A 22,939-nucleotide genomic window follows, 5' to 3' on the forward strand; every position below is an offset into this window, starting at 1 on the left:
TCAAAGGCCTGCTCTCGCGTTAAAGGCCCGAGCCGAAGGCGAGGGACTTTAACAAGGGAGCAGGACTGAAACAGCCCGTATAGCCCTGCCACGAAGGGCTATAAGGGTATTAGAACATTCTGCCACAAGAGGGCAGAATGTTCTAACAAATAAAACAAAGGCTTCTCGAAGCTCTAGGGGATTTAAATCCTCTCGAGCTCCGAGAGGCCTTTGTAAAACATTGGAATGTTGCTCTGCGGGCCTTTACAGGCCCATAGAAGCAGGGACCACTCTATTGTCTTCAATTGAGCTCCCAACATTCCAATGTTCTAATAAATGCTCGACCATCTTGGCCTGGTCAGTTAAAATAATGTCCCCTTCCATTCTGAAGTAATTCCTTTTTGCTATGACGAAGTGGAATGACAGGCCTCACCAATAGAGGCAAGCAGGTGATTCCTTTAGCCAGAACCTCCTCTGTTACAGCTGGGTAGTGCACAGTCTCCCCAGCGTCTAACTGAGGCAGCTGGCAGATTAGTGTGCTTATTGTATTCATCCAAAGATGTTGCCACACACTGACTCTAAAGGAGAAATGGAAGGATTGCTGTAGGCCAGTGGATGAACCACTGGTATCCCCAACCATAGGGAGAGTATTTCCAAGACCGTCCGACCGAAGGAGTCGGTCAAAATGGGTAAGGCACCACACAGCCTTGGTTGCAAGATTGTTGTGTTCCATGGGTGCTCTACCCATGGAGCACAACAATCGTGCGACCATTGAAACGCTCTTTGAAGGCGGTATTAGTTGAATTGATAATTAGAGTTTTGTGAATTAAACGATGTAATCTGGCAAGAGTGCAGTGGTGAGGTACAGTTAGAGACAGTAAATGTTGTGGGTCAGGCCGCAAATTAGTACAATGAAAAAGGGGTTGGGCAAGACCAGTCAGATGGTTTCTTGCTAGTTTGTGTCACCAATTAACTACAATCCATGTGATCTTTGTCAGTAAAACGCTTGTGTGAATAAGAGAGGGGCATATTACCAACAAGTAGCGATATTTATCGCTAAATTGGCTTAGCTACTATTTTTTTATCGCTGCCTATCGCTGGATATGTTAGCGGAGAAAACATGCTATTAGCAACGTTTTTCTCCATTGTGCTGAAATATCCAGCGATAGCGGCAAATGTGTAAATATCACTGAGAATACAGCGATATTCACGCATTAGCGACTAAATGCTCTTAGCCATGTTATCCACCTCCCATTGGATAACATGGCTAAGAACTGGTCTGGGCAGGTGTTAGTATTTGGAGATATTCGCGCTTAGCGTAAATATTTCCAACGTTACGCCTGCCTTGCTAATAGGCGATATCGACCTTAGTGACTGCTTTCAGTCGCTAACTGGTTGGGTACGCCCACTTTGCATGTCATTAGTGATAAACATCGCTGACATGCAAAGCGGGCCCCAAACCGCTCGCTATCACCTAAAAGCTGTCGCTAACCTCAGTTAGCGACAGCTTGCTAATAGGGCGATAGAATTATCGCCACTTAGCGGCCGAAAACGGCCGCTAAACGGCGATAATTGCCCATCGCCCCCCTTGGTAATATGCCCCAGAGTTCCTTGACACATTCAAAAGGTAGGATAGCTTGGCTGGCCTGTCGGGCAGCAATCACTGAAAGTAAGAGGCTTGCACCCAGAGGTATTGGCTCCATGCTGTATCCTCTTGAGTCTTGATGGATCAATGGTGAGGATAAGCACAATATGATGTTTATGGTGATGACGAAGCTGATGGTTATTGTAAGCATGGTCCAGTTTTGCTGATGCCCAGGTCCCAAACTACAGCTACCTTCAGGCATATTATATAGAACTTTAACTTCCGCGCTGTATTTCACAGAGGCAGATGGAAAGTTTATAAATTGGCATGGTTTCATTTGAAATTTAGCCCCGACCGTAATACAGCATTTACATGAGAAAGAACCATTTTATTTTAAGAAATAAATAGAATTTTACAAATAAAAGAGAGTGCACAAATGTAGGCCACAGTTGTGAATAACAGCCCCAGAGAAACAGAAAAGACAGTTTTGGAAGGCATGAAGGTATGTTATTGCTTAATGGAAAAAAACATTCAAGTCTAACAAACTCTGCTGAACTTTCTATTTCCATAGATGAGACAATCTTCAACATACACTGCCGGGGCTTAAGAAGATTGGCTCCAAAGGTGCCAGTGATGAGCAGAAGCAAGGGAAATCAGCCTGAAGAGACAAGTTTCTACACCTTGGCACCTCCACTCAACAACCACACTCTGACACAGCGAAACACTGTCCGGGGGGACCTCACATGCGCTCCAGCTGCGTTTCTGCAAGAGCCCTTGAGGCAGAGCCAGACACACCCCTTGGCTGTTGCAGAACACCTTCATCAAGCAGGTCAGTCATCCTGCATGAGTGAATGAATGAGAGGGCTATGTGAGTGAGACTGCATGGAATAGCTGTCATCTCGTACCAGAGCAAAGATTCCATATTATAGAGTGAGCGAAATGTGTACAGCACACAGCTTCAGAGTGAACCTGGGTAAGACTGCTGCCTTGACATGGACCAGAAATAAGATCGAATACTTATGACAATAAATGTTTCAGAGGTTATAATAAAAATAACAAGGGGTTTTTCCATGTGCTCGGAAATGGGAGCAGGTTCCAGAGAAGGAGCAGTTAACAACTGGATCAATCTGTGTCCTTCAACTCAGAAGAAAAAACTTTAAAGAAAAAACGTTAAATGGACGGATTCCCATCAGTCACCAGTGGTGACATGTTTCATCATCTGGGTCTCCTCCTAATGTCACACTAGTAGCACTAAGGGCTACAACCCTTGCATCAAGAAAATTGACCAGTGGAAAGCAAAATTATTTATTCACGCCTCACAGAGATCAACATATAAAAACAGTGCAAAGGGACAGTTTTTATATGTTCGATCTATGTTGATCTCTGTGAGGCGTGAATAAATTATTTTGCTTTCTATTGGTCAATTTTTAATTCACATCACTTATATACATCACTGCACTGCAATCACGATTCCCATAGAATCGACTATTCACATCTAGAGATCTAATTATAGCGCCTGTTCGCAATAGGTGAAAACATCTGCGAGCTCCCCTTTCTTGATGCAAGGGTTGTAGCCCTTAGTGCCACTAGTGTGACATTAGGAGGAGACCTAGATGATGAAACATGTCACCACTGGTGACTGATGGGAATCCATCCATTTAAAGTGTTTTTCTTTAAAGTTTTTTCTTCTGAGTTGAAGGAATCAGATTGATCCAGTTGTTAGCTTCATTTGTCTGTCTTGCCTATTAGACCCGTGGATATTTGTTTTGTTTATTCATATGTTTTTGGGGAATATATCCATGCTAGGTCTATAAACTTTTCCCTGAGACCCCTTTGTATAAAGTAGTTTATGGTCCTCCTTTTTGTTTTATAGCGCAAGGTGCTCCTGCAAGAAGCACTGCAAGTGGCAACACATGGCATCAACCAGCTGAGGACAGAGAGATGGCGAACTGGTGGGCCTGCAGCAGAAACATCCCTGAAGAGACCAGCTTTTACCTGGCTGAGGACCGGCGCACAAATACAGCGGCACCACTATATGGCATTAGCCAGAACATCTACACCAGCCCTACTGAAGCCTTAGCACAGAACCCCCTGCAGCACACGGCTGTCATGGACCAGCAGCAGATCACAGGTCAGTGAGCCAGGACTGCTTTCTGCAAACGGGGAAACTCTTACAGCAATTACATTGTACCATCAATTACCAGCAGGTGCGGGTGTGTGTGTCTCCCGAAGTCTGTGTTCAAATGTAGTGTCTTGTGTCACAGAAACCCTAGTGGCTCCTATCCATAGAGAAAGGGCACTTGACTTCATCCCACCCATTTACCATAAGGTCTTCTTATGTTTATTTTAGTTGTAGTCTTGACTCACAACACAAATAAATTTGCTACTAGAAAGCAATGATTAATAAAAGATACTAGTAAATATGGACACCGTGTTCATAGCTTAATATATGCCATCCATTGAACTGCATGTCAGAATAAGGTCCTTGTTATGACTTTGGCGGTGTGACAGTGGGCCGCCACGCCAGCGCTCCCTGCCACACCACCAAAGCCATAATGCGACCACCTGCCGAATTCTGATGGGAATCCAGTCAGGCGGTCCTGCGGCAGCTGGCCCTTGGCGGTTCAGTGTTAAGGCTCATACGTGAGCCTCAGTAAGGCCCCACAATGGAAACGCCATTGCAAGTTCCTGCCAGGCATGGATTTGACAGTCCATGCCTGTTGGTGCACAGACAGGGGGACACACCATGTGCCCCCACGTGCATCACCTGGCACAGAAGTACCAGGTGGCCATAAAGGGACCCCTCTGTTTCCTCACTGTCACATTTTTCATGGTGAGCTCACTGCCAGGAAAAGTGTAGCGGTGAGGAAATCCCTAATATGCTTGCCGGTGTCTTGGTGGCACTGCCAGCATATTAGGGGCCTCAGAGCGCTGCTAGACCGCCAAGGATCACAGCAGTGCTTAATTTGTAAAATATGAAGTCCAGGTGCTCAAATGTTTGTCGGAGGCCACACCAATTTTCCAGGGCTCCACCCACTTACTCCACTGGCTATATCCACTTACTCTATTAGCTCTAACCACGTCCTCAACTGGCACTGTTGAAAGCAAGATGTAATACCCAATATGAATTTCAGTAAGGGAGCCTTTCTCTAGTAAGGTTCTTTTGATAGGAGTTTGCCTCACCCCCAAAAAATGTTGAAACAGATTACATCAAAAGTGTATTTCATGCTCAATTTTGGAATAAATTAGTTAAAATGACGAATGCCTTGCAAAGGGACACGTGACATATTCCAGTGCTCTATGTGCCGATTTGGGGGAAAGGACAATAGTGGGGTATGCGCAAAAGTGCACTGTGTTGTCATTTTTAGCAGAGTCTAATTGTGTGTCATAAGTTCACAGATACAACTTTTATATATCTTTTGGCACAAAATAAACCCCAATGTACTGAAAACTCACTAAACAGATAAAATGAGTAAAAATCCCTCTTTCAACGCGGTGCTGTTGCAGCTCATGCACTACCACAGAGAAATTCAGAGTTAAATGTCTGCACTTTACTCAAAGACAATCACATAAAATATGATCCTCATGATGAAGGTATTCACTGACAGAGGACTCAGCTATGAGCCCAGTTTTATGTGAGTGCGCGCTTTACAGCTTATACATTTAACTAGGAATTTCTCTAAGTTAGTGCAAGACCTACAGAGAGCCCAGCTCAAACGATGAGAATCAATCAGCGCTCAGTGTTCATTAGCTGCGAATCCCTTCGAGCATTAACACGGGCAAATTCTGAGTTAACTGTATTTGCTTTGGACAGTGCTATAGCAGCATAAAGAGAGACTCACTGACCAACTACATCAGGGCAGCCTGGGAAGACCAAGGGGCATTTCATCAAGGGCCTTATCTCTGCTTTTTTGGCTTTAAAAGCCAGAAAAGCAGTGATAATGTTTTCGCCCTATCACCAAGAGGTTGCTAACATGCATAATCGCATGTTAGCACCCTTTTTCCCTACGCCTCCCTTTGCAGCTCTAATGAGATGCAAAGTGGACGTTCCTTTCCCGAAATAACTGGAGAAATGTCGCTAAGCAAAGCAGCTATGCTTGTTATCGCTACTTTCCTTACACCTGCTTTTAGTTTGATTTAGCCATGATATCCAATGGAAGGTGGATATCATGGTTAAGTATGCCCTGCCCTATCAGCACCGTAGCGCCAAACGATGTGCGATTATCGCTGGAATCCCATTGCACATTTGGCAGCTAACTCGGTTGTTTTTATCGCTTTGGAGATAAGCGTCACTGATAGCGCGCTATCTCCGCGATAAAAACAAGCGATAGCTGGCTATAATTATCCTAGCACTAAGTGCGCTTAGCGATAATTATCGCTCGTTGTTGCTGATATGCCCCCAAGAGCTCTGGGGTGAACCCATGAGTGTAAGGCGGGCTATGCAGCGCATGGGGCACCTTTCACATCACCCCTATTCAGGCCCAGCTCTATGAACCAAGGCTGGAAGAGTGGGAGGCCGGTTTTGTTAATGAGAGGCCGGTGGTTTTGTTCCTGGGGGGCCGGTTTTACAGTGCTGCACTGTCAGCTCACAATAACAAAATCAGCGGAGCAGGAACACAACACAGCACTCACTTTCGTTTCTGGCCTCCATGTGTTTTTAAAGCAGTGGCTGCAGAGTTCTTTGTATATCAAGAAACAATAAACTTTTCAAGATTTCTCTGAAGACACATCTTCCTGCTGCAGTGAGCTGGAGTTTTGTCTATTGGTAGTTTTAACTCATCTATAAGGTAGCTCAGACGGTTAATATGCCTGCTGCAAGGAATGTGCACCACGTAGATCACATAAATGTATTTTATGTGCATAGCTCTGTGGGTTACTGCTTTTACCACAAAAGATCCTTTTGATACTGTGCAGTTCATATGATACAATAGTAATAGTAATTAGCACAGTGACCTATGAACTGCATTCAAACTACATGGTACAGGTTCGAAAGTTAGGTTTTCTCAGTCTTTCATTATCCTAATATTGCTAAAAAGGGTTTGTTTGGGTGGAAATAAATTCTTATTAGTAAATGTAACCCTAACCACTGTGTTACATTTTGAATGCAGAGTGTTTGCTTTTCCAGTCCAGGCACTCTTAAAACATGCCTACACCTCGTAGTGCTCTTGGTCTTATGTAACATTGTTATACACTGACAAATTTGTTATTCATTGTCTCTATATCTGTTTGATGTAAAGTGCTCCAACAAGATAATCTGATATGAGAAGTGCTATAAAGCAAATGAAATACATGAGAGAGGGACTATGAAAAGATGAGGGTCATTGTAAAGGAACCATTAAAGGGCCCTAATAAAGATTGAAGTAACATTGTGCACTGTAAACCTTTCGTTTACTATGCTTTAAAAGCGAACACAATTAAATGTATATTGAAAAAATGTGATGTAGAATGCACCATTTTTCCAAACATTTTCTTGTGGGGAGAACCCCCCCAAATCCTGCTTGTGGTTGGGCTCGCTCACTACGTACGCAACCTATGGAGGCTGGTGTGACAACATTTGCCAGGGCTGCTTTGGGTTCCCACTCTGGCCCTGCTAGGAATCTCATCTCACTGAGAGATGGGGGTCTAGGTGGTCCCGCACCGCATTCTGCAGAGGGGCCCTATTACTTTGCGTCAGGCCAGTGGTTAAACTGCAGCCTCACTGTGACTCCCCATGGAGTTTGCACTTTGGAGCTGGCTGCACACGGGAATAAGGACGCGGATACCTTCGATCTCCTCCCTCCACTTCCACCCACCTCTGCCATTTTAGGTGAATTCCTAGGCCAGAAATGTTGCTGCAGCCTCTCTGTGCCCAAAACAAAGGCCGACGCCCATCTGAACCCTGCCAGGCATGACTCCAGTGCCAGGCACTGCGCCAGGAAACTGGTCTCACCGCGAGCAGCTATTATTTTTCAGCAGCCCCCGGCAATAGCAGAAACTGAGTAACCACATTTTGACATTGACCCCTGAGCAAGGCCTGAAATATTTCTTCATCAGGCTAGTTTCCGCCTGCCACCTTCTTACTCAATAGCACAGTGTTAACAAAACACGCAGCGCGTCCGTGCTTCCATAGCAAAGTTAAATTATTACTTACTGGTAAATATTTTTGATATAACCTGCAAAACAAGTACAGGTTTGTTTCTAACAAAGCATCGTTTTTTTTTGTTTTCTTATAGCACCGGGGACATTTTTGTATCAATGTGTGTCAAAATTCTGCATCACTCCACAGCCTGACTGCGTGCACTGGAGGGGCAAGTGCCTGCCGTACTTTAACTTCAGTGCCAATGCACAGTAGAGCCAAAATCGAGGATGGGAGTGAGGGTAGTGAGTGATCCTTCAGCGCACAAGACCTTAATCAGAGAGCACAGGAACAAAATCGTATTTGAGTGGGCTGCTTTTATGCCGCTGTGTGACAACGTCAGATCTCTCAACAGGGAAACGGCCACTACAACGCGGCTGTTTCCACGAAAACCTTTACCGCGCATGCATTACAACGCATGCGTGGTAACAACGAGAGGCTTTACCATGCATACCTTTACTACAAAATACATAGTAAAGGTATGTGTGGTAAATGGAAAAAAAAGGGGGTTTGGGGGTCTCCCCCCAAAAACTAAAAAAGCGTGGGATTAAAAAAGGGGGGTTGGGGGAGGGCTCCCCCCCAAAAAAAGAACTAACCTGAAGTGCCGAAGATCAAGCAATCAGCGTCGTTAAAGAGGAAACGGAATTAAACTTCCGCTTCCTCTTTACGACGTACGGCCGACGTAACCAAGAAGAAGGAGAGGAGACAAGTTAAAAAGGTAAGGGGAAATGTAATTTAAAACAAAAAAATTAAGGGTTAAGGGCAGGGGTAATTATAAGGAGTAGAGGCCAGGGTCCTCAGATGCACCACAGGAGGTGGAGCCAGCATTGTGGAAGGTGAGCTCAGCCCTATTCAGACCTAGGCGCTACTCCTCCCACCCATCTAGGTGTCGATGTGCCTATTCAGCCTAGCTGAATTACCCTGTCTCCCCCAGCCCCTGTCACTCACAAACCAGACAGACAATACACATGCTAGCAGAGGCAGGCTGGATGTTAAGGTAAAAAAATACAGGCTTTCTAAAAGTGGTATTTTCAAACACAGAATGTTAAAACCAACTTCACTAAAAGATGCCTTTTATCATTCTGAGTTCAGGCATACTAAACTTGAATTTCTACCATGTTCTCTGAGTCAGTAAGGATCATAGGATGTAATGACCAAACTGCCCATTCTGGCCTACGGAGAACAGGTAGCCTTGCAATAGTGAAGAACGGAGTAGGCTGTAATTCACTATCAGGACATGCCACACAACCCGGGAATGTCCTACCTTTCACGTACACTGTTCCCTGCCCAGGGGGGTACCTCAGCCTACCGCAGGGGTGACTCACATGTAGAAAAAGGGAAGATTTAGGGACTTGCGAGTGTGTGCATGTGCCAAGTCGGCACCGCAGCCCCAGGCTGCGCAAGGCTCTGCGGTGGCAGGCCAGAGTTACACTTTATGGGCTGTTTACGTGGGTGGCACAATCCAGTGCTGCAGCCCACAACAGCATTCGATTTATAAGCCCCGGCACACGCAGTGCACTTTACTGGAGACTGACACATAAATCAAATATACCAATCATGGAAACACCAATCCATACACATTTTATACAGGAGCACTTGCACTTTACAACTGGACCGCAGTGAGGAAAGTGTGCAGAATCATCACACCAGCAAAAACAGAGTCCAAACCGGAAGGTCAGAAAGCAAAAAGTCAGGGTATACACGCCAAAAGATGCCAACTCTAACATACATACTTTCAGTAAATTCTTCTTAATGATCATACTGGTATATCAACAATACAATAACCTAATAATTAACCTCTATCCTTCCCATAATTTCATGGTTAAAATTCTTTGCACTTGCCAGTCGGCCCATTGTTAGAAAATCACATCAAATGGCGTAATATTTAATGGCATCATAATTAAAGTTACAAAAATGTGCTATGTGCTGCAAAGACATAACAGTTTTTTTAATTAAAGTGAACCTGTCTTTGAGCTAAATATTTAGGGGCTGCATTTGGCTTTGGCCGATGGAGGGTACTCCGTCAAGATGATGTTGGACACTGCCTCCGCCAACCCAAGGGTCTTCCGCCCATCAGATCTTTAGTTGTCCGCGAGTCCCGCAGACAGCTCATAATAATGACAGGAACCTTCAGCACTGTGGTTTCTGTCAGTGTATTAACCGCTTCCGTGTTCATGACAGCTCCAAGCCGTCATGAGCCACGGGCGGTGTGGGCTCATGAAGGCATGGAGCCGTCATCCAACTGCCGCTCCGCCCACGCGTCACTAATTCCCCGCCTGTGCGGGTCAATTAGTGAGTGGCCGTGGTCATGACGGCTCCACGCCATCATGAGCACACGCTGCCCGTGAGCCGTCATGAGTAAGGGAGCACCACGCTCACACCCCTCCCCGCGCTGCGGGCGAATTCGTGCCGCGGCAAAGGGGTTAAAGGTTTGATGGACAATTCTGTCAAAAAGGGCAGCCTTTCATTAAACTTTTTCAAACTTTTTCATTTTTGCGAAAAACAATCCCCCAAAGGGGGAGTTTGATTTTGAAAAATATAAATCTAATAACTCCCGTGCCCTGGACATTTTCTCACATGGCGTGGTGCTCATTTTTAAGTTTTTGACTGCCACTCACTGCAAGTTGTACCTGGCGATGAAGAGCTGCAAAAAAAATCATCCGATCTCCCAGTCTAAATTGGGCCTTCGAGGCGTATGTTGACAGAGGCTGAGTAGGCTCCGTCGTCGCCTCTTACTCGTGTGAGTGGACCTTGACTTTAGTGGAAAGAGAACCTAACAGCCAAAATGTAAATCAGCCTCTTATATAGTGGAAAAAACATTTACATACACTAACAGTCTCCCAGATTTCAAATCCCAGGAGCAGGTAATTGACATTTAATGTAATCATATCAATGCTAAGGAATAGATGTTACCATGTGAAGCAGGGCACAAGTCCTAAAAAAAGAAGTGGGGGGACTCTCCAAGTTAGGTGGTGTCATAGGAAGTGACATCACAGCAGGAAGTGACATCACATCAGGACCTGGCATCACGGCAGGAAGTAACATCACTGCAGGAAGTGACATCGCAACAGGAAGTGACATCACGGCAGGAAGTGACATTCCGGCAGGAAGTGGCATCACATGTGCAGCAGATCCATCATTTGCACATATTGCAAGATTTAACAATTGAAGCTGCTCAGTACTTAAGCCTGACCCTTAAGGTCCCTGTATGGAGGAATTAACAGCCCAAATGTGGATGAAGTTTGGCGTACAACTACATTAGTCGAGCACCCCTATCCGTTCTGTGCTTCTCCCCCAGGAAGATGCTCCGTCTGCTCTGTGTTTCTCTCTTCCCCGCGTACTTCCCCCCTGCAAACTCCCTCCATGCTTTGTGTTACTCCCTCCCCCCTCTGTGTGCTTCACCCCCTTTCACAATATGGCTCCAGAGTCCATCCTCTAAGTTATTACGTGTTAGTTGGTTTGTTGCATGCTTACCTGGTCTAGTGTCTAATCTCGTCTCTAGTGTAAACATACCAGCCTTGCAAACTCACTTCTTGTACATCAGTTATGGATTTGCCACATTATCCATTATGTGCAGATTTTTACCCAAAAAGTGTTTCTAGCCAAAACCGATCAAAAGTTACTAAAAACCAGTGCATTTGTGCAAGTTGGGTGTACACATGTGCACAGTGGTTAGCAGCTCTTGAGGTAATGGTGGGAAGCACATGTGTTTGTCCATTGTTTGGGATCTTGTCTTATATACTGCAAAAAAACCCATCTGATTGGTACTGCTGGGATATAAAGCAGTCTACCCATGATCTTGCGGTTCCAATCCTCATAAACCCAACAGAACCCTTCATCTTGCTCCTGGAAACGAGCCAGGCCCTGTGGCTAGGCAACTATGACTGGGGCTTGCCAGTGGGCAAGTCTAATGTGATGCTGCCAGTCTACGACAGAAACATCAAATTTGCCAGGGAAGCCTTCCCCGGATTACCCAAAGTGCTGCACGTCCACACTCACAGGCGACGTTGTGCTATAGAACAGTCAGATAGTAACAATACATTCTATATTACAGTCGAATAGTAACAACACTTTCAGGGATGCATATCATTTTAAAGGAGCACATTACAGAATAATGGAAGGAAGTGACAGCAACAGAATACCCACAAAACACCCACAGCCCTACAAGGAAACAGCAAGGCCGGTCACGTTCCTCTGCCTCGGGCTAGCAACGATTAGCTGTTGCTGCACCCTGAAGCAATTGAGCTGCACTAGTTTTTTTAATTTATGTTTTTTAAAAAGCGTGTGTGGTTTAAAAGTACCTGCCTGATGTGTATTCAGAACTTGAGTGAACTGCCATGAAACTAATTTTCGCGCTTGTCTTAATCGTGTGCTGCCACTCACTGAAGTGCTTTCAACTTGTTTCAAGGCCAACGCGAAAAGAATAAACACAATTTAAATACATGATGTACTCTGCACCCAGCGCTTCATTGCCAAGGTAACAGCAGTAGCAGAGATTCTGCCGAGACCCTCACCCAGTGCTTAATTTGTAAAAAAAGAAGTGCAGGTGCTGAAAATTTTGCCAAGGAGGCCAAAGCTCACTTCTTCCTCCAGACTTTCAACACTCTCACTGCTTCAGTCTCTATCTTCTAACCTTGATCTGCTGTCTGTCCCCTACGTCTTTGCTCTAAGATTCTATCTTCTCACCTCTCTAATTGTTTTCTATCATCTTTGTCACACCTTGTGTGTTACCTTATTCCCTGCATTTCTGATTTGCTCTCTATTCATTCTACCCCTGCCCTTTTTCCTCTTCACTTTTATCCATGCTCTTCTCTCTGTCCCCTCGATCTTGGCTCTTTACGATCACTCTTCTAGCAGTGATTAGCTGATTCTCCGTTTTATCATTTGTCTGCTTTTTTTCCTCTGTCCTGTCCGCTACATCCTTTCATTCTATCTTCTCTCTTCTTAATGCCCTCCTTTTCACATCATGGCTGCTTTCTCTTTGTATCTGATTTGCTCTTCTTTTCTTCTACTTAGCTCCATCTTATCTCTCTCCTCTCCTGTTGTTTCTTTCTCCTCTTTACTCCTGCTCTCTCTCTCATCTATAACACTGCTGCTGCCTGTTACCCTGTCGTCAGCCTGTACATGCACCTGTAATTTTGAACTCTGCGTTTTCCTGTTGTCTTTCCTAAAGAAGAGGAAGATGACATGTGTTTTACTTTCTTACCTACACCGAGTGCAAAAACAAAATGTACACCAAATGAAAATTCTTTTTTTGCATATATTATTCAGTGCAGAATAACTGGGTTATTTGAAGAACAGGTAGCTACTCAAGCACAGCAGGTGATATCACTACTAGTGCTGCCTGTAATTAGTAGGTCCAGGGAAGGCAACGGCATTGGCATCCACTGCTCAGCTTGTTGTGACCCTGCCTGCTACAGCACAGGCATTGCCCCCAGCCGTAATGCTGCAAATGCCAGTAAGTATGGCTGTGGTGCCTACTGGACTCACGCACGCTCAGCAATTGATTGGGTGCAGCGCACAGATTCTACAGGTGACGCCATGGTGCACAAAAGTTGTGTTGGGCCACAGCCGCATCGAGCACATTGAGGTTAGCAGCAATGCAGGGCTGCAGGATATGCTACTCTGGATACACAGCAGGTGGAAAATCCACACTTACTTTCATTTATTCTTCCTCAAGAGCCCTGACTCCCAAGTTCCAAATGCGCTCTTGAAGCTTCCTTGCCTCAACTCCGACTTGAGGCAGCTCCCAGCTACAATTATCCAATAGGAGGCTTAGGCTCAGGCACTGGCATGGTGCAGCAGACTCTGGGAATAGAATGCAAGACATAGTTTGTCGATGACTTCTTGGATTTGTGATCGGCGAGATGACATCACCACTAACTTGGCATACACAATCATGCCTGCCTGGACAGGCTTATGCTGGCCTGTCTATGAACATTTACCAGCCAGAAACCATGCAATGTATGTTATTATCTTTATTTTGAATTTGAACAATTAATATTGAGACCACCACCTGCAGGGTCAGAAATTGTAGCCCCGGCCGTATGAAAAAAGTGCAGGTGCTGAACACCCGAAAGCTCAAATTAAGCACTGCCCTCACATCAGCTCTCAAAGACGGGAGAGATAGTGAGTGGGAACGGGTACCTACGAGAAACCTTCAGGGTACGAGTCATTAAGTAGCCTGAAAAATAAAGGGCATGGAGCACGAGGACGGGACTGCCGAGTTGCAGACACACCCATCCAGTGACGTCTGCTACGACCACTGATTGGTCGCAGATCACAGCGTCTACTGGTAGGTACCCGGCAATGTTACGAGGTGGTGGGTGCAGGTTCACAGACCAAGAGCTGCGATAGGTAGCGCTCAAAATAGGTGGGCAAGTCAACCTACGCAAGTAGGTGCAGGGGCGTGGTGACCGGCAGTCAGAGGCAACCACCCGGAAATGCGTGGTTTGGTTGGTGCGCGCTCTTATCACGCTTTGGATGAGCAGCGCAGGGTGGACAGCGTTTTGATAAGCAGGGTGGAAGGCGTCCACCCTGGAAAATAAGTGGGGGACGCTGTCCACCCGCGTGGTACCCCGACTCGTGCCCTGAAGTGAAGGACCATGTATTCAATTGAAGTGTTTTTCTGGTAGGCAGCACAACCCAGAAATATGGATCGTGTGCTGACTGTCAGAAGCAGTACCTGAAATATCCAGATCTCCGTGGGAGCGAGCGGCTATCTTCGGCGATGCTAATTTCCGAATTCCCAAACACCCCTGCACCCGGATTGCTCCAAGCCCATGAATGGAAGGGAAAGGGGAAGTGGATAACAAACAACAAAGAGAGTCTTCCACACTGGTGTCTCGTACTACCTCTGGAAGGAGTGGCTGGGGAACACCTGCAACAGGGAGCAGAACATTACTAACGTTCTAATAAATCATGGACAACACACTCTCTCTCTCTCTCTCTTATTAATACCTGGTTATTGTGTGGAGTTAGCTTCTCTCTTAATGAGTCCCAAAAAGTGAGGTGATGGTTGGTACTCTTGTTGCTTGTGTAGAGTGGTTGAAAGAATGATGCGAAGAGTAGAGGTGGTAGACAACAGTATTACCATATGCATATAATATATACTCTCATCTACTTAACGAATTTCGAGAACACTCGAAGTCTTGTCACAAACTGAATTTGAATTGTTCTGAACAGTGCTAGAGTTCAATTCACTGGAAGGCTCTGAACCAAAGACTGGGCAAGCACTGGAAAACGACAGTACCGGCAAGTCTGAAGAATGAAATGTTCTTACCGCAATTCTGTGTACTGCGGGAGGTACTTGCCCACTGGAACCAAACCCAGATGAGGAGCGCTTGACTGCAAGAGTCCACACAGCCTGACACAGGCCGCGGAGAGTCAGGGGCAAACAACCCGGAAAGGCAGGAATCCACAGGTATGGAACGAGAACACACTCCAGGGGTTCCGGAACTGAGTCTCTGTGAAAGCTGACTGGAAGTAGCGGGAAAACTATGAGAGAACGCGGTGAATTGACAGGAGCCAAACTCAGGGCGTCTAACTGCTGGAAAGGGACAGTTGAAGTGCGCCACATAGAACGTGCGGAGTTGGGAAATGGCGGACTGCTGAAAAAGACTAGAACGCTAACTGCATCGAAATGGCGGCACAACCCGGAGGCGGCTACACCTCTGACCAAACGTGATCATGAGCTAATTTTTGCAAGGAACCCCAAAGTGGGAACAGCCTCCAAACCGGAAATCTTCCCCTAGCTGCCGGGACTGACAGAGGTCTCTTGCTGGGGGTCGGCATAGTCCTGACAGTACCCCCCACCAAAGCCCCCTCCCTGGGTTTTTGGGGGTGCACCTTGTGAAATTCGCTGACCAATCTTGGGGCATGGACATTGCTGCTGGGCTCCCACGACCTTTCCTCGGGACCATAACCCTTCCAGTCCACGAGGTAAAAGATTTTCCCTTTCTTGAGTTTGGAGTCTAGGATTCTCTTAACCTCGAATTCCTCTGAACTCTGAATTTGAACTGGAGCTGGTGGTTGCACACGCCTGAAGTTAGGTGGGTTTCTTTTAATCAATGACACATGAAACGTTGGATGGATCTTCAATGACTTGGGAAGAGCCACTCTCACACTCACTGGATTGATCATTCGCACCACAGTGTAGGGCCCTACAAATCTTGGTTGGAACTTTCGATTTCCTCTCAACCTCATGTGCCTAGTGGAAATCCACACCTTTTCTCCAGATTCATACATGGGACTCACTTTTCTCTTCTTGTCTGCCTGCACCTTGTAAGCGTCTTTGGCCTTCTGGAGATTGGAAGAGGCTACCTGATAGGATTTCTGTAACTCTTGTATCACCTCTTCTGCTGCTGGGACCTCCACGTCTACCCGACCCACTAACATGTTAGGATGCCGACCTGAGTTCAGGTAAAAAGGGGAAAATCCTGTAGACGAATGGACGGCATTGTTGTACGCGAACTCTGCCGTACTCAACAATGAGGGCCATTCTCCCTCCTGATCCATCAAATACAGACGGAGATATTGTTCCAAATCCTGATTCACTCGCTCCGTCTGTCCATCCGTTTCTGGGTGGAAACTGGTGGACAAACGAGAATCCACTCCTAGACCCCTGAGGAATGCCTTCCAAAATCGAGAGACAAACTGAGGCCCTCGATCGGAAATAACCACCTTAGGAACCCCATGTAATTTCACAATGTGTTCCACAAACAGAGTAGCTAACTGAGAGGCTGTGGGGAGGGACCTCAAAGGGACAAAGTGGCTCATCTTGGTAAACATATCCACCACCACCCAAATGACTGAATACCCTTGGCTAGATGGCAGGTCTACTATGAAGTCCATGGAGACTGAATGCCAGGGAGACGGGGCAATGGGCAACGGCATTAAAAGGCCCTGTGGGGACTGCCTCATACTCTTGCCTTTAACACAAGGCTCACAAGTGGCGATGTACTGCCTCACCTGAGCATCCATGCCCGGCCAACTGAAGGTTCTCTTGATTAAGTCCAGGGTCTTCTTCGCTCCTCGGTGGCCTGCTAGCGGGTGGTCGTGAAAATGCTGAATGACTTCATTTTGCAATTTCTCACTGGGGACAAACATCTTTTCTTGCCAAATGGGTCTTTGATTCCTCACACTGCGATCTGGACCGCCTGATTCCCAATCTGAATATTCGGCCTTGGAAAACTCTTCCTTGATTCGGGCCTCCAAATCGTCCTCGACAGCTATGGCCACTATCTTTTCCTCCGGAATGATGAATCCTTCCGTTTTGGTTTTGATTTCCTCCCCCATACTCAGACGTGAAAGGGCGTCCGCCTTTCCATTGGAGGATCCAGGCTTGTAAGTGAGGACAAAATCGTAATCTGCAAAAAAAAGCGACCAGCGCAATTGCCTGGGGGTGAGCGTGCGCGCTGACTTGAGGAACTGTAAATTCCGATGATCAGTGAAGACTGTGACTACATGTTTCGCTCCCAACAAATAGTGTCTCCACACTTTGAATGCTTCTTTGACGGCCAAAAGCTCCTTATCTGCAATGGAGTAGTTTATCTCCGCCGGGGTAAGCTTGCGGGAATGGTATGCCACTGGATGAAGCTGCCCGGTGTTCTTCTGGCGCTGCGACAGGATTCCTCCTATGGCCAAATTGGATGCGTCGGCCTCAATGAAAAAGGGCTCACTCAAACAAGGGTGTTGCAGTACTGGGGCTGTCACGAAAGCTTCTTTTAATTGCTGAAACGCCTCCTCAGATTCTCGTTCCCAGACGAATCGCACATTTTTCTTTAGCAGCCTAGTAATGGGGCTCACCTTCTCTGAGAAGTTCAAGATGAAGCGTCTATAAAAATTGGCGAATCCCAGGAAACTTTGGATCTCCTTTACAGACCTGGGCGCCGGCCATAACTTGATCGCTTGCAACTTAGAGTCGTCCATGGAAACTCCTTCCGGAGACAAAACAAAGCCCAAAAACTCCACTCGGGAAGAGTGAAAGACACACTTCTCCAGTTTGACAAACAGATGGTTCTCCAGCAGGCGTTTCAAGATGGCTCGCACATGATGGACGTGTTCCTCTAAACTGTTGGAGTAAATAAGGATGTCATCGATATAGACCACTGCGAAACGGTCCAGACACTCACGAAGCACATCGTTGACAAAATGCTGGAACGCAGCGGGGGCATTACAGAGCCCGAAGGGCATCACTTGGTATTCATACAAACCAAACCTGGTTCGAAAGGCAGTTTTCCACTCCTCCCCTTCGGCCATGCGCACCAAATGATAGGCCCCCCGTAGATCCAACTTTGTATACACACTGGCATCCTTGACTTGATCCAGGAGTTCTGAAATGAGGGGCAGAGGATAACGGTTCTTCTTAGTGGCCAAGTTCAATGCCCGATAATCGATGCAAGTCCTCAAGGTCCCATCCTTCTTCGGAATGAAGAAGAGGGGCGAGGAAACTGGAGACTGAGAGGGGCGGATGAATCCATTGGCTAGATTTTGTTCGATATAGTCCTTCAAATGGAGATTCTCCGGTTCCGACAATGCATAGATTCTACTGCATGGTAAAGACACCCCTGGTTCCAATTCGATCCGACAGTCATATTCTCGGTGAGGTGGCAACTTCTTAGCTTCCTTCTCATTGAACACCTCTTTCAGGTCCTGGTATTCCTCGGGAATCTCTGGGGCCTCCAAAGCACACACCATTTGAACCTGATTGGCCAGATTTTGTGACAACGTGGAACTTGGGCTCTCCGGAGTCCACTGGAAACAATGCTCAGAACAAAATTCGGAATTCATCTTTACAGAACGCCGTGACCAATCGATCTGCGGGTTATGCTCGGTGAGCCAGGGTAGCCCCAGTATGAGTTGGAACTGGGGGGCATCTATGAGACTAAATCGAATGAAGCTTCGGTGCTCTCCAGGTCCCACCACTGTCATCAACTCAGTATCATAAGCAATAGGTCCCGACGACAACTGGGTGCCATCCACTGCTCGCACCGGTTCCGGTCTGGGCTTCTTTTCAAACTGTATTCCCAAGGTCTTGGCAAACTGAATGTCGCAGAAGTTCCCAGTAGCCCCCGAGTCTACCATCACCGAAACTTCCTCCTTCTGAGCTTTTCCAAACTCTATCCTACACAGTAAATTCAGATGCGGGGCTGCGGATTGCAGGGTGTTGGCTAAAAGTTGTGGCTTGGGAGTTGGCTCGTCACTCGCTCCCACCAGTGCAACTCCGTCTACTGGTGGAGCCGATCTTTTACCCACGAGCTTGCCTTTGATCTCTTCGGACATTCCTTGACAAAATGGCCCGATTGCCCACAATACATACACAATCGACCTTGGCGTCTCTTTTCTCGTTCCTCCTGCGTAAGAGGGCCTCGAATGGTTCCCACCTGCATCGGCTCTTCCTGGCCTTGGCCTTCAGGGTTTTTCACGACCTCCGGTCGAGACCGATCAAATCGAGGCGGGAGAGTGCGGACATCCTTTCGTCGTTCACTTCGCCTTTCTGCAAGCCTCTGATCAATCTGCAATACAAGATCGATGAGTTCTGACACATCCGTGGGTCGTTTGGGAATCTGCGCCAAACCGTCCTTCAACTCATCCTTGAGGCCTCGGTAGAAAATGGCCGCCCGCTTAGCCTCGGGCCAACTCGTTTCGACGATCAATTTATTGAATTGTGCCAGGTAAGCCACCAAATCACGATTCCCTTGTTTCAATTCCAACAGTTCATTGTCGGTGGTCTGTGAAACGTTTCTTCGGTCAAAAATGCGCAAAAACTCAGCTTTGAATTCTTCGAATTTATACAACACTGGATCGTTGCTTGCCACCAAAGGCAAAGACCACGCGGCAGCATCTCCGCTCAGGTAAGACAGCACAAAAGCCACTTTAGACTGATCCTCTTTAAACAGAATGGGCTTACACAAGAAATGCAGGGAACACTGGGTCAGGAAGATTTGGGCCTTGTGGGGATCTCCCTGAAATCTCTCGGGCGGGGCCAATGGAATGGTAGGGGACATTGCGTGCACCACCTGTGTGGTAAACTCCGTAGATGAGGATGAGGCGGAACCAAAGGCAGATGATTTTATACTACCGAAGTTAGGGCGCGGGCTCTCTGCTAGTTCATCTAATCTCTGACGTAAATAACTAGCCTCCTGGTTAGATTTCCTAACTTCCTCCCTCGTCTCACTCAACTGTTTCTGAAGTCCCTCTAACACAGACGCCAAAGCTTTGACATCCAAACCTTCGGCCATCTCGCTCAGACGGAAGATAATTGAGGCACTTCAATCTGTCAGAAGCAGTACCTGAAATATCCAGATCTCCGTGGGAGCGAGCGGCTATCTTCGGCGATGCTAATTTCCGAATTCCCAAACACCCCTGCACCCGGATTGCTCCAAGCCCAGGAATGGAAGGGAAAGGGGAAGTGGATAACAAACAACAAAGAGAGTCTTCCACACTGGTGTCTCGTACTACCTCTGGAAGGAGTGGCTGGGGAACACCTGCAACAGGGAGCAGAACATTACTAACGTTCTAATAAATCATGGACAACACACTCTCTCTCTCTCTCTCTTATTAATACCTGGTTATTGTGTGGAGTTAGCTTCTCTCTTAATGAGTCCCAAAAAGTGAGGTGATGGTTGGTACTCTTGTTGCTTGTGTAGAGTGGTTGAAAGAATGATGCGAAGAGTAGAGGTGGTAGACAACAGTATTACCATATGCATATAATATATACTCTCATCTACTTAACGAATTTCGAGAACACTCGAAGTCTTGTCACAAACTGAATTTGAATTGTTCTGAACAGTGCTAGAGTTCAATTCACTGGAAGGCTCTGAACCAAAGACTGGGCAAGCACTGGAAAACGACAGTACCGGCAAGTCTGAAGAATGAAATGTTCTTACCGCAATTCTGTGTACTGCGGGAGGTACTTGCCCACTGGAACCAAACCCAGATGAGGAGCGCTTGACTGCAAGAGTCCACACAGCCTGACACAGGCCGCGGAGAGTCAGGGGCAAACAACCCGGAAAGGCAGGAATCCACAGGTATGGAACGAGAACACACTCCAGGGGTTCCGGAACTGAGTCTCTGTGAAAGCTGACTGGAAGTAGCGGGAAAACTATGAGAGAACGCGGTGAATTGACAGGAGCCAAACTCAGGGCGTCTAACTGCTGGAAAGGGACAGTTGAAGTGCGCCACATAGAACGTGCGGAGTTGGGAAATGGCGGACTGCTGAAAAAGACTAGAACGCTAACTGCATCGAAATGGCGGCACAACCCGGAGGCGGCTACACCTCTGACCAAACGTGATCATGAGCTAATTTTTGCAAGGAACCCCAAAGTGGGAACAGCCTCCAAACCGGAAATCTTCCCCTAGCTGCCGGGACTGACAGAGGTCTCTTGCTGGGGGTCGGCATAGTCCTGACACTGACTGCCTGGGCGTCTGCTCCTGACATGGCTATGGAAGCAGGGTGAAGAGAGCCTCTTTTTAATGGCTAGCTAGATAGAGCCCGCTTGGTAACATAGTGTGTCAGTAGTACGATTGTCTTCCTCATTGAATCAAGGAAACAATTTCAGGTATCAAGTGTCCATCAGAGAATGCATAAAATTATTTAGCAAAAAAGTAGATTAGTACTAGAGACAGCCAAAGTATCGAACCACAAAAATGTAGACTTGCATTTAGTTTTTAAATACAGCCAAACTCACTTTAAACAGTTTCAGACCTTCGGGGGAATTTACTTTTCTAAGTTCATTCTTGACATATTTGGGGCAATTGGATGACAACGTAGTTAGATGAAGGTCTAAATTGTTGAAAGATAATTCAGCCACAAATGTTGGTGGTATTTATTTTGTGATAAATGTTGTTTCAAAATATGTTTTTGCAATCTACTTTCAAATGTTGCACATATGTTAGTGCTTGACACTGAAGAGGTCCTTGCTTGCTTCTGGAGTAAACAAAAAGGTAGATGTCAGTCAATGAGTGTACTTGACATTTGGATTTCACTTTATATCTGAGGTCTTGGAGCAGTAGACCACTGAGACAATTCGACACAGCTTTGTTCATTGGTTGGGGAAGATGCACCACTTGGGTTGCTCATTTATTTCACAATTCTAAGTTGGTAACAGTGAAGTTAAATGTGTGTTTATCACACTGCGATAGTTTAATATGTTCCATTATGTTGGGCCTCAAGAAGAATTCCAGTCCTGGCTCATCGCGCTTTAACAGTTCCTTAATGTTCAGGTAAATAGTCATCAGATGTTAACACCATTCAGTTGCTTATTAGGACTCATAGCTGCCCCAATTCATTTTGCTACTTTTACATTTAATAGAATTAACAGATTTCATGTCCTCCACCCAATTGACAGCTACCATTTTTTCACAGCATCAGCCGTACAGTGTCCTTCCCGAAAGAGAGCAAGATCATATGACAGTTACGGAGAGAATGAGGATCAGGAGGGGAAGGATCCCTTAGACAACAAAGCGTGTGGAGGTGCAGAAGCCGCCCACGGGAGGCAGGATATAGGGATGGATGCACTGGGGCCTGTGTCTAGGCCGCCCGCTCAATGTATCCTAGATGCAGCTAATTCCTTGAACCCAGGTGAGTAAATTCTTGGATAACTGAGTTATTGTAACAAGTGGAAGCAGAAAGAGTTAAATGCATCAGGTAGCAGCCGGGTGGTCTTAGTATTTTGGAGGCAACCACACAAGTGATGTACAGCCAACTAAATGCAAAAGTACTTCTTTTTCTTCTTGATCTTACGGCTTCTTTTGACACAGTGTTTCTTATTCATTCCCTCTCTGAAATTAAAAAAAAATCTTAAAAAGATTTGTTCTTATCTCACTGATGACTCCCCAGTCTCATGGAACGAGGTTGAATACTCTTCTTACCAATTTCTCTTCGATATTCCCAAATGATTGGTGCTTGATCCCCTATTGTTTTGTGTACATGAATCCTTTAGTGTTATTTATTTACCTTTTTGACTTAATTCACACTTTTATGCAGACCATTCGAAGATCTATTTTTCATTGCCTCTTTCACTGACTCTCTTCTTGTTGGATCACCTATTGTCTTTCAGCCATTGCATTTCTTAAAACGTATCCGAAGATATCCGGGATCTTCTTATTTCTTGCCTCATCAGCTATAATGACGCTACCTCTAATTCACTTGTCTTTGATTCCTTTTCCGATTGCTTCCTCAACAACAAACATTGGAATTTTCTTAAATTTAGCATTGGCCTATTCTGAACAACTTTCACCAGTTGTCATGAACTATT

The 22,939-nt window shown here is 46.1% G+C and overlaps 1 protein-coding gene across 2 annotated transcripts in view; it reads left to right on the forward strand.

The window, feature by feature from the left end:
* The window catches only part of LOC144823913 (interferon regulatory factor 3-like), a 295,117-nt gene that overhangs the window by 230,132 nt on the left and 42,046 nt on the right, over positions 1–22,939 (forward strand). The window contains exons 7-9 of one of the 2 annotated variants that reach the window (XM_078682822.1): positions 2,136–2,393; positions 3,438–3,695; positions 22,048–22,263. In XM_078682822.1, the coding sequence (XP_078538948.1) occupies positions 2,136–2,393; positions 3,438–3,695; positions 22,048–22,263 (732 nt within the window). The remainder of the gene's footprint in view (positions 1–2,135; positions 2,394–3,437; positions 3,696–22,047; positions 22,264–22,939) is intronic. The other variant, XM_078682823.1, reaches the window with a different exon arrangement.

This window comes from Lissotriton helveticus, chromosome 3_1 (genome assembly GCF_964261635.1).
Source record: "Lissotriton helveticus chromosome 3_1, aLisHel1.1, whole genome shotgun sequence".
Taxonomy (NCBI): Eukaryota; Metazoa; Chordata; class Amphibia; order Caudata; family Salamandridae; genus Lissotriton; species Lissotriton helveticus.